General features: G+C 39.2%; 1 protein-coding gene across 7 annotated transcripts in view; it reads right to left on the reverse strand.

Moving 5' to 3' along the window:
* Tacc1 (transforming acidic coiled-coil containing protein 1) overlaps nt 1–12944 on the reverse strand; it is a 106178-nt gene that overhangs the window by 9049 nt on the left and 84185 nt on the right. For all 7 annotated transcript variants that reach the window (XM_090353893.1, XM_090353895.1, XM_090353894.1 and 4 more), the window contains 5 exons: nt 11434–11559; nt 8637–8713; nt 6517–6560; nt 3441–3601; nt 2180–2286 (listed from right to left, as the gene is read on the reverse strand). In XM_090353893.1, the coding sequence (XP_090210019.1) occupies nt 2180–2286; nt 3441–3601; nt 6517–6560; nt 8637–8713; nt 11434–11559 (515 nt within the window). The remainder of the gene's footprint in view (nt 1–2179; nt 2287–3440; nt 3602–6516; nt 6561–8636; nt 8714–11433; nt 11560–12944) is intronic.

Raw genomic sequence — 12944 nt, forward strand, 5'->3', positions numbered from 1 at the left:
AACAATCAAGATTCAAAGCCAGCCAGGTAAGGAAAGTCTATGATACTCTTACCTCCAAGTAAGCACCAAAAAAGCCACAAGTGGAGTGGAGGCTCAAGTGGTACATGGCTAGCTTTGAACACAAAAACTCAGGGATAGTGCCTAGGTCCTGAGTTCAAGCCTCAGGACTGGCATAATTTTTTTTTTTTTAATTAAGGTCAATCAGGAAGCTAAAAGTATAGCTTACATGTGTGTGTGAGGGGGGCACTTAAGAGTGGGTGGATGAATGGAAAAGGGAAGGGGAGACAAATCAGAATACTCAATCATTTGGAGATTGAACATTAAAAAAAATTAAGCCAAAAAAGCACTTAAAAGAAAAACGGATAGAATACTGTCTACCCAGCACAGGTAAGCTCTTTGTTACTATGACATGGAATTCAGAAACTGAGAAAAGACTGGTGCAGGGCTGGGAGCGAAGCCTAGTGGTAGAGTGCTTGCCTCACATGCACAAAGCCCTGGGTTCAATTCCTCAGTACCACAGACATAGAAAAAGCTGAAAGTGGCGCTATGGTTCAGATGGCAGAGTGCTAGCCTTGAGCAAAAAGTGTCCAATGACAGTGCCCAGACCCTGAGTTCAAGCCCCATGACTGGCAAAAAAGATGGATGCATTTGCTACTTTAAAAAAATGACATTTGGGGGCTGAGAGCATGGCCTAGTGGTGCATTTGCTACTTAAAAAAATAACATTTTGGGGCTGAGAGCACCGCCTAGCACACTCAAACCCCTGAGTTTGATTCCTCAGTACCACATATACAGAAAAGGCCAGAAGTGGTGCTGTGGATCAAGTGGTAGAGCGTTAGCCTTGAGAAAGCCCAAGGACAGTGCCCAGGCCCTGAGTTCAAGCCCAGGACTGGCAAAATAATAATAATAAATAATAAATAATAATAATATTTTTAATTGTTGGGATAATGTATAAAGGGGTTACAGTTACATCCATCAGGTAGTAGGTACATTACTTCTAAAATATTGATATCCCATCTCATGTCTTTGTCCCCATTTCCCTCCCCCCACCCCCTCGCAATCATCCTGTTTTCCCCCCTTCCCTTCAATAATATTTTGAAAGTAGATGTGTGGCTCAAGTTAGCAATGTTAAATATTTCAGTATCAATCTATAAGGAATTTTTATATGCAAAAGAGTAATCTATAGCAATTTCCTGAATCACTGTAGTAGAAAAATATTTTAAATGATTATCAAGAGGGATTTGTTCAATAAATAAATGATACATTTCAACAATAAAACACCATATGGAAGTTTCTCACAAACAGATACTAAAATATTTTCAAAATTACATTATCATGCAGAAAAGCAAGGGATGCTATCATCCCTTTGAGGGAAGGGCTGGAATAGTTTAGTGGTAGAGTATTTGCCTAGTATATACAAAGTCCTGTGTTCAATACCTACCAACACACACGCACGCACACATAACTGAAAATGAAGAGGGAAGAAATGTATAATTAGAAGGAAAAATAGAAGTTAACACTAATTACCAAGGAGTATCAGTGATCAGCAGAAATAGGGAACCTCTTTTCAGCCAAGAGCCATTTGGATATATGTAACGTCATATTCACAAGGTAGGATCCAAGAGCATACTTGTCTATCCCATTATGTACAAAATGATTTCTCAGGGAGCAAAAGCTATGAGACACTAGCAGAAGCCAATCAGGATAAGAAGAGGAGGTGTATGCCTTTTTTTGGGGGGGTGGTAGGGCTTGAACTCTGGGCCTGGGTGGACCTTAAGCTCTTCAGCTCAAGGCTATCCTACACCTTCAGCCATGGCCCTATTTCCTGTTCTCTAATAGTTCATTAGAGATAAGAGTCTCAGGTTCCTTTAGTGCCCAGGATGGCTTTGAACCAAGATCCTCAGATCTCAGCCTCCCGAGTAGCTAGGATTTACAGGCATGAGCCACCACACTTGGCTTTGTATGCCTTTTTATACTTTGTAATGCTCAAATGAAACATTACACACTCACAAACATTTGTAGAACACTTTCAGTGCTTTGAATTTTAGTTTTAAAAATAGAAATTTAAATAGCAAAATATGTAAGTATATATTAATTTGTAGATGAAAAACAAAGTTTTTGCCTCTACCAATTTTCCTATGATATTATGAAAGGGGAAACTCAAATTTACACGCACTTACTTGTCTAGCTTTTCTTCTGCATGGATTTTCAGGGCCTGGTATCGTTGCTCCTCTTGTTTCACTCTGGCTAAGTAATCCTGAGCACATTTTTTCAAGGCTTCTTCATTCTGTTTCAAAATAAAAGTTAAAAACAAACTGATATCTTTATTTTTCTTGAACATCAATGTACCATGTATCTTTTTTAAATGGGAAAGCATCACTAATTTATTGTACTTTCCTGATGTCTGACTTTTTTTTTTTTTTTTTTTTTTTGCCAGTCCTGGGCTTGAGCTCAAGGCCTAAGCGCTGTCCTTGGACTTTCTCAAGGCTAGAGCTCTACCACTTGAGCCTCAGCACCACTTCCGGCTTTTTTTTCTATGTATGTGGTACCAAGGAATCGAACCCGGGTCTTCATGCATGCTAGGCAAGCACTTTAACCACTAGGCCAAACTCCCAGCCCTGTCTGATTTTTTAATACTGTTCATTTACTAATACTAAACAGTAGCTTGGTCCATATTCTATAACTTGGCTAGTCACATTCTTATTTAAAAATTAGTTTTGGTTTTCTGAAATGGAATCATTTTGTAGCCCCAGCTATGCTTGAATTTTCGATTCTTCCAGCCTCAGCATCAAGAGTACTGTCTCAAGAATGAGCTATTCTTTAACATTTTAAAGTTGTCTTTAAGGAGCTCCACAAAGGGGGTTGTTTTAAGCTGAAAATAAGGAATTCTGCCTGGGCATATAGCTAAGAGTAGAATGTCTGTCTAGTGTATATGAAGCCTTGGGAACAACAGTTGTCATCACAACACACACACACACACACACACACACACACACACACACACACCACTGCTTGTAAACTTGTCTTGTCAATAACATGCAACTAAATGATTATTCTATAATAAGCAACGTTAATTTTTTTCAAATCCAAGTATTATCCTTTCTACTGTTACTAATATTGTGATATTGGAAGGATGAATGATGAAAAAGAGTACATCTAAAATCCTCCAAAGACCTGAGGGCTCCAATTCCATGCTCTGGCTGTGTCTGAGGATCACTGGCTTGACCCAGTAGAATGAGAAAGACATGTTACCCTGTCAGCCAGCTGCCTGGGTGACCTCAGAGAGAAAGGGGGTGGGAAGCAAAGCTTTTAAATTAGAAATGTTAAGGCCAACAGGCCCTGAGCTTCCTAAGGAAGGCTACCAGTCCTTTGCCATATATGCTGACTATTACCAAGAAGCCATACCACTGGCCAGCCGACAGGTAGAAAGAGACACACTACCTTCTTGAAGCCTTCCAGCACACCTTTCAGGTTCTCGTATCTTCTGAAGAGGTCAGAAAGGGACCTTTCCACAGAGTTCAGGTCGGCCAGGGCCTGCTCCTTCTCCATGGTCAGCTGCTGAAAGCTCTTCTGAGAGGTCATATTTGTCCTCTGTTCATCTTCTGGGAATCACAAATTAAGGTGACAGCTTCTTTAGTTATTAGACAAGCATCTGGGAAGGTCAGAGTTGCCTTCTGCCTCAGCGATGGGAACAGAGCCATGGGTATAACAAAATCCCCACTCCCACTGCTAAGGGGGAAATATGAAGTGATCAGTGCTGGGAAAAAGCAAGGCAAGGCAAGAGGAATAGGATGGAGAAGTGCTAATCTAAAGAGTGGCCTCTCTTAAGAGGAGATCTCAATAGAAACCTTAAATCCCTGAGGGTAAAAGCATGCTGCTACCTAGAGAATAGTCTAGAGATTTCGACAGCCATAGCCAAGGCTGAGCTGTGAAGGCAACTGGTGATGTGGATAATAGAAAGTATCATTTCAGTGCTTTAGTGTAGAATATCAGAACTGCTTTGATTTAGGATGCATTTTTTTTTTTTTTTGCCAGTCCTGGGCTTGAGCTCAGGGTCTGAGCACCGTCCTTGGAGTTTCTCAAGGCTAGAGCTCTACCACTTGAGCCTCAGTACCACTTCCAGCTTTTTTTCTATGTATGTGGTACCAAGGAATCGAACCCATGTCTTCATGCATTTTAGGCAAACACTCTACCACTAAGCCAAACTCCTGGCCCCATGAAGCCTGTTTTTGCAATAGCCATTAGAAGAGGCTCCAAATTCAACACAAGATGAATCACTACTGAGTCTGATGGAGGGAAATATGAACTTGCAAAACAAAGGACTCACTCCCTACAGGTTAGTGCCCATGGAAGGCTTTTCTAAAGAGACAAAACCAAGAAATAACAACAACAACAACAACAAAACCAGAGAACCTAAGTTCAGCAGATGCTCATTACTAGCAGTCCGTATCTGAGACTTTGTATATTACCTAAAACTGATTTCCCAAATCAGTACTCAGGGGCTTCCACAGTTATTTGTGGACATGTAACTGGAATTTATATTCATTTAATGGACACTTTCACATTGGAGGTTAAGGCTAATGTGCTGCTTTTTTGGCTCATACTATAAACAAGAATCCTTGCTATAGTCTCCTTAGTGCCATGGATCTGTATTTCTGCTGCTGGTGCTGTTTAAAGTGGCTTCTAAGGTGATGGTGAAGTGTCTGGTGTCTCTTCCTTCAAGTTAAAGCACTGCTGGCTACAAGTTAATGAGTCAACAGTCTATATTAAGTGAGACCTCTGTAAACAGAAACACACACAAATAAGTTATATATCAATTCACTGGTGAATTTTACAAGCAGTGACTTACAGGAAACTAGCCCTATATGTTCCCTAAAAGCCATGTGTTTGTTTTGATTCAGTGTTTGCTATAAATATAGAAATAAATACCTACTATGGTTTCCCCTATGATCTGAATGTTATGCTCCCAGCCCCCAATTCCTATCTGTATATTGAAAACAACTTCCCAAAGTGACAGAGTGTGTGAGGTGGTTGAAGAGGTATTATAGTTTGATTAAGATTTTTCATCTATTGGCTCCTAAAGTGAACACTGGTTTTCCAGCTGGTAGCATTATTTTGGGAGGTGGTGGTAATTTTGGGAGACAGGGCCTAAGGGAAGGAAGAAGGTCCCTGAGGGTCTTGTCTTGGCCCATACCTGCCTTTCAAACCCTAGATCAAAGAACATTATGTTAAGTGAAATAATCCAGGCACAGACGGGTAAATACTGTGTAGTTTAAGTGATGTGTGGAGGTTAAAGGAGCCAATATCATAAAAGTGGAGGCTAGTAAGTATTGATTACCGTTGTACCAAGGTTGTACGTGTGGGAGACGGAAAAAGGTGAGTAACAAGCCCCCAAAATGTAGGAGGAGTAAGTCAGTGTTTCATAGTGTAGTAAGGTGGCTATCATTTTAAAGAATTTATATAACTCTATTCTATATATACTATATATGATATATGAATTCTTATATAATAATATACCATATATATATATATATATTTTGTCAGTCCTGGGGCTTGAACTCAGGGCATGGACACTGTCCTTGAGCACTTTTGCTCAAGGCTAATGGTCTTACTCCTGAGCCACAGCACTACTTGTTTTTTCTGTTTATGTGATACTGAGGAATTGAACCCAGGGCTTCATACCACTAAGCCACGTTTCCAATCAGAATTTATATTTTATAAAGAACTAGAAAGAATACAGCAAATTGGGTCCTAACACACAAAAAAATGATGTGTTCTACCCACACTGGATTCATAAATCAACTTATCACACTGTGTCCCATATTCATTTTTAAATGAATTTTTCTCTTTCATTTCTTTTACTTATTTATTTCTATTAATTTATTAATTAATTTTTTTGTCAGTCATGAGGCTTAAACTCTGGGCCTGCACTCTGTCCTTGAGCTCTTCAGCTCAAGGCTACCACCCTATCCCTTAAGCCACAGTACCACTTCCCGTTTTCTAGTGATTAATTGGAGATATGAGTCTCATTGTCTTTAGTGCCTGGGCTGACTTTGAACCTTGATCCTCAGATCTCAGCCTCCTGAGTAGCTAGGATTACAGGCATGAGCCACCACTCCTAATTTATTTTTTGTTTATGTTGTACTGAGGAATCAAACCCAAGGATTCTTGCATGCTAGGCAAGCATTCTACCACTATAAGCCACATTCCTAGACCAGGAGGATATAGTTTATGTACATATATGAAAATGGAACAATAAAGCCACATTTCCAGGCCCCCATCATCATTTTTAATCACAATTAGGTATCAATTTAAAAAGAGACTCTGGAGAGCTAGTAGCCCTTCTGGCCACCATGGGACGATGGAGTGAGAAGGGACTAAGAGGTCAGTCTCTTGCCAGACACAAGAACCTACCATAGTCCTGATTTTGTATAACACCTAACCTCCAAATTGAGAAGAATTAATGTCTAAGGCAGGACCCATGGCTCATGACCTACGAAAAAGTCTTTTTCCTTACCAATCATTTGGGCAATGGTCTTTTCATATTCAGCCACAATTTTTCTAAGAGGGAAAAAAAAAGAAACAGTATCAGAAGAGAATTTTCCATCAATGGAAGAGGAATGCTGTCCCAAACAAACATATTAATATATACTGACAACTTTCATGGCCCATTTGTTTTGTATCCTTCTGTTGTTTTCCTTATATAATATGTACTAAACTTCAAATATGTTTTCAGCACAGAATCTGGTGGTTGTGTTTCTTTTGTTGTTTTTTAAGTGCTTAGAACTAAACCCAAGGCCTCATATATGCCAAGCTAGTGGTCTACTACTCAGCTACACCTCCTAGTCATAAAAAGCTTTCCTTAAGATTTTATATTTATTCTTTTATTCTTTTTGAATAGAATAAGTCTTATTCCATTTGAAGAAACAAAAACACTCACTTTTTCTTCATAGCTATCTGAATACCTCAAGACAGATGGTTAATTCTACTTACACAAATCAATCCTGTGTATGTGTATGTGTGTGCATGCTGGTCCTGGGGCTTAAACTGAAGGCTTGGGTGCTGTCCCTGAGATTTTTTTTGCTCAAGACTAGTGAGTGCTCTGGGGCTGGGAATATGCCTTAATGGTAGAGTGCTTGCCTCACTCACTCAGGTTAATCTTTTACACAGTGAAGTGCAACACTCCTCTGATCCTGCCCAGTGCAGTGCTCTTTCCTGTGGCTGCATCAGTGAGAATGACTACTCTTTGTCTTGTCCCTTACTGTGTGTCTACCATGTTGGGTGCAATAAAAGGCTTAACACCCAGGAAATGCTCCCAAACCAAGTAGTATAGTTGCCACAGGTTATAATGGTGTTAATTCAAACATTTCTTAATGACAAAAGTGCTGGCTGTGTCGCATAAGAATTATCCATACTTTTTACCTGTCTTCCTTGATAATATCTTTAACTATTCAATGGTTCACACTCTCAAGAGTTAACAAGAAAAACAAATATTTCAACTTAAAAGTCAATTTTGTTTTCTGGAAACAAGTTTTTTTTGCTTTTTAAAAAAATTTATTAACATTGACTTTTACATCATATTTCAAATGACATATTTAATAAATAAGTATTCAAGAAAAGAATCTCTATATACAATCACTGGCACTTAGATTTTAGAACATAATTAAAATTAGGCTGAGGGTTTGTATGTCATAGATACATATTAATCTACATAATAAAACATTATGTTTATAGTCATAGATTTTTATGTCTATGTAGTTGTGTTTATATTTCCCGTACCATGTCCATAGCATTGGGTACATAAATATTGAGTCGTTGCTCTTGTACTGTTTGGATCTAATAGCCACATATTAAGGATATCATGCGTCTTTTGTTCCTTTGGTCTTGACTTGTCTCACTCAACATGATTCACTCTAGATTCATCTACTTCCCTGCAAATGCCATTATTTTATCTTGTCTGTTGGCTATGTAGAATCCCATTGTATATATATACCACATTTTCTGTACCATTCATCTGCAGTGTAAACAAGCTTTTAAAACTTTGATTATGAGCTAGGCACAGTGGCTCATGCCTGTTACCCTAACTACTCAGGAGGCTGAGTACCGAGGTTCAAAGCCAGCCCAGGCACTGAGACTCTTATCTCCTATTAACTACCAGAAAACCGGAAGTGGGGCCATGGCTCAAGGGGTTGGGTGGTAGCCTTGAGTTGAAGAACTCAGGCTACCAGGCCCAAAGTTCAAGTCCCACAATTGACAAAAAAACAAAACAAAACATCAATAACAAAATTTGACTATATAATTTGAAGCTACCATGCATAACTAACCTTTTAAGAGTATTACAACGTGTTTCCCAAATTAAATATAACTATCAATATATCTTATCACTCTGTATTCCAAGTGGCTATTTTTTTCTGTATATTTGTGTTGATTCTTTTTTTAAAAAAAGACAAGAATTATGCAATTCTGCTTGCAACTCAAATAAGCTATATTTGAATATGTGACTAGTCAGTAACAACCTATATAACATTCACAGGGTGCAGAACCACAACTCTCAAGTTGTCACCAACTGCAAGTACTTCTGTATCATATCTAACAAAGCACAATGGTATCAGTCCCCACCCCCACCTCTGGTCTAACCTCATCTCCAAGACTTCTTGTCGGGTTTCTTCATATTTTTTCTTCCATTCATTTGCTTCAATCTCTTTAGTGATTATCTAGATTATAATAGAGGCTGGTTTTAACCGGTCAATCTATTAGACTATGAATCTGAGATTAGAGACTAAAAGTAACACAAGATGTTACACTGATACTATGAATAAGAAACCTCAGTGTCACATATCATGTTTATAAACATTTGGAAAAGTGCAGTCTTAAGATACTGAAACAGAGCCACCATGGAAGGGTGTAGAATATTTCCCAAAACTTAATGTGGTAGGGCTAGGAATGTGGCTTAGTGGTAGAGTGCTTACCTAGCATGCATGAAGCCCTGGCTTCAATTGCTCAGTACCACATAAACTGAAATATCCAGAAATAGTGCTGTGGCTCAAGTTGTAGAGTGCTAGCTTGAGCACAGTGAGGCTCAGGGACAGAGTCCAGACCTTTAGTCAAGTCCCAGGACTCTCGATGATGATGATGATGATGTGGTATTTACAACCTGTGTGAATTTGTTTCACTAAGTTTAAACTCTTGATTTTCCTGTATCAACCTTCAAAATGCTAGTATTACAGTAATGTACAATGCCCCAGCAGCAGATAGAGGTATCTAACTATTTGATAAGAATGCATTAAGAGGATATAGTTTGTTGTTGTTGTTTGTTTTACCAGTCCTAGAGCTTGAACTCAGGACCTGGGCACTGTCCTTGAACTTCTTTCGCTCAAGGCTAGTACTCTACTACTTGAGCCATGGTGACACTTCTCGCTTTTTATGGTTTTGTGGTATAGAGACTGAACCCAGGGCTTCATGCATGCTAGGCAAGCATTCTACCACTAAGCCAAATTCCTAGACTAGAAGAATACAGTTTATGTACATATATGAAAATAGAACAATAAAACCTGTCAAAATTGTTTTTAAAAGGGAGAGGAAATGGAAGAGTAAAAAAGTGAGGGGAGTTGTTTGGGATATATTATATACATATCACAATGAACACTTTCTTCTATAACATATGCTAATAAAGAAACACCTGGCTGCTGGTAGCCTGTTGGGGACCGACTGTAGGGTCAGTGACCATGACTGTGGGGTCAGTGACCTTGGACCCACACAATTGTGTACACAAGGAAGTAGTTCTTATCATGATAACTTTAAGCAATGTCAATCCCTTCTTATCAAGATGACTTTGGGCAATGTTAATCGCTTCTCATTTATCCTATTTGTGACTTGATTATTATTTTGTATGAATGTAGCCTCTGGCGGTTCCCTAGTTTTAAGAAGAGTATTTAAGGTCAGAACTTGAAATAAACTGGGCTGCAGTCTTTCCTGGGCTGCAGACCTCCTGGACCCCATCTGTTTGTCTCTCTTCTATTTTTTCCTAGTCCCTGCCCCCTATTTCAGGAATCCCAATTTGCTGCCGGCTGGGTCCGGCAGTAGCCTGTAATCCTAGCTGCTCAGAAGGCTGAGATCTGAGGATAGTGGTTCAAATTCCCAGGCAGGAAAATCTGTGAGACTCTTATCTCCAATTAGCCAGCACAGCTCAAAGTGGAGCTTAAGTGGTAGAATGCCATCCTGAGCAAAGAAGCTAAGACATAGTACGTACTTAGCCTGAGTTTAAGCCTGGTACTGGGGTACCAGAAGAGAGAGATTAAAAAAGAAAGAACAAAAAAGAAAAGAATGGAGTCAGAGGAGGGTTCAGGATGCATATACCATGGTGCCATCAGTTCAGACAGCATCTTGTTGTTCAGACCAGAACCCACTTCCATATTTGGGATGTTCTTGCTAAAGATAAAGAAATATTCTAAACTAGCTACACTTCAATTCTATTTTTACTGGACCACTCTTACTTTTCACTATATTTCCTTATGGTGCTTTCTTCTTTTATTCTCCCAATTGCTTTCAGTAAAGATCTCAAGAATCAAGAAGCCATCTTGGTGCTTTAGGTGACCAAGTACATCTTTACTTTGATCCATTAAGTGTTCACTCAAAGCCTAACTCTTATGAAGAAGATGAAGTCATTTCCCTCACTCATAGGATGGAATGAGCGGGGAGCCCTATAACGAATACTTTCAGGTTTTGACCACAGGACCAGAAGACATCCCCTACTGCCAGCATAATGCTGTTATAAAAAGTAGATTCAGGAACTTGTGCTTTCTAGGCAGATCTCTGCCATTTGAGCCAGTTCTATAGCTAGCTTTCAAAGAACTATAGCAGAGACACTTTAACTACTTTTGTCAACGCTGTAAAAATAAAATTGCTAGGCCTTCTTTAAAAAGAGGGGTGGGGATATTTAAGAAACACACAAACCAAACATGTAAAATACAGCACAGAAATATAATAGACCAGAAGTGTTAACTGATACATGAGTACTTTTGCTAATTTTCAAGTCACCTAGAAAAGCATAGCAGTCTTCTATCTTAAACATGAACTGAAGAACTGAATTATTTAAAGAAGAAATGGTATCAGGGAGTATTTTAACAAGTCTATGTGCATATATCCTCTACACAAGAGATCAGAATTAGTAAAGTTTAACAATTCAGAGTAACAAGTGAAGTATACAAAATTCCTAGGTGTGTTTCAGAGAAGATCTGCTCTTTACCTAAGCTCCAGCATGTCAGACTTCTGCACAGAACTACTTTTTATAGGGAGACTTTAAGTGAGCTCATCTGCTGCAAGGGTGAGAACTTATAGGATGCGGTAACATGAGTCACCAGATGGAATTTGGGGCTGGCAAATGGGCTTTGCAAAGAAACAGAGTGACAAGTAGATAGAACAAGTAGACCTTTACCTCTTCTCTGATCAAGGTGAGTACCGCTGTCTTATCAGATTCGCTTAGGCAGATCCCATCCAGGGAGCTCTCACGTCCACACTCTATGGATACTGGGGCCTTGTCTGCAGAGGACTCAAACATCCCCTGTGGGGAAAGAGTCATAGTATGTTTAGCTTTCACTTTTTTTTTTGCCAGACCTGGGCCTTGAACTCAGGGCCTGAGCAATGTCCTTGGGCTTTCTCAAGGCTAGAGCTCTACCCCTTGAGTCACAGCACCACGTCCAGCTTTTTTCTATATATATGGTACCAAGGAATCGAACCCAGGTCTTCATGCAGGCTAGGTAAGCACTCTACCTCTAGGCCAAACTCTCAGTCCCAACACTATGTATCTTTCAAAAACTTCCTTATAACAAAATTCACAACACCTCTTAAAAATGTGCTTGCAGAAAAAAAAGCAAGATAGCTCTAAAATAACAATCTAGTTACAATATCATATAAAGAAATATGGTTCTAGCCTAGCACCAGTGGATCAAGTCCATCATCCTAGTTATTCTAGCTGAGATGTGAAAATCTGGGTGCAAAGCTAAGCCCAGTAAACAATTCCAAGGCTTAGCTCGAAGTAATCAGTAAAAAGCTAGAAGTGGAAGTGTAGCTCAAGTAGTAGAGTACTACTATGAGTGAAAAAACTGAGCTGAAGTTTTGCCTACATGTTTGATTTAATAGTTGGAGAATATCCAAATGCCTGAACTGGGGATATAAGTATACTGACAGGTTAGTTGTTAATTTATAATCAGTTCTTGTCTGGTATCTTGTTTGAACAAAGACCAAATCCAAATTTATAGCCTTACCTACTCTCTAAATGCTACACACACACACGCACACACACATACACACATAAATTTTAGCATACATCTCATCCACAGAAACTCAGACAGGCTACAGAAGAGAGAAAGGCAAAGGCTACCAGCTGAAACAGCCTATTTTCCTGCAACAATTGTGGGAAGATAGCCTAATTCAGTGACTTTATGAATCTATATGAATCTGGATTCATATGACTTTAGCCATATCCTATGATACTATTTTTGAAAAGAGGTTGCATAAAGACTGTGGCTTCTGTGTATTGAGAAACTCTATGGAAAGGCTCATGTGACCATGAATGACTTGAGTGAGCTTGAAAGTGAATGTACCTAAGTCAAGTTCAAAATTGACTACAATTTTGTCAACAACTTGATCCTGAGAGTTTCTTAGCGAGAGGACCCAGCAAAACTGCCACAAACTTCCTAATCTGTAGGAACAATGAAATAATAAATACTTGCTGTTTATGCCACTAAGTATTGACATGGAGGTCAGCTCATGCCTGGCTTCCTATCCAAAAACTGTCCTATTGCTCTACCAGAAAACTTGGAGATCTGATAAACACTTTCAGCAAAGTAGCCAAATACAAAATAAATAAATAAAAATCAATAGCTTTTCGCTGGCTATTGCCAGTGGCTCATGCCTGTAATCCTAGCTACTCAAGAGGCTAATGTC

The sequence above is a fragment of the Megascapheus bottae genome, chromosome 20, assembly GCF_031878675.1.
Source record: "Megascapheus bottae isolate mThoBot1 chromosome 20, mThoBot2.hap1, whole genome shotgun sequence".
Classification (NCBI taxonomy): Eukaryota; Metazoa; Chordata; class Mammalia; order Rodentia; family Geomyidae; genus Megascapheus; species Megascapheus bottae.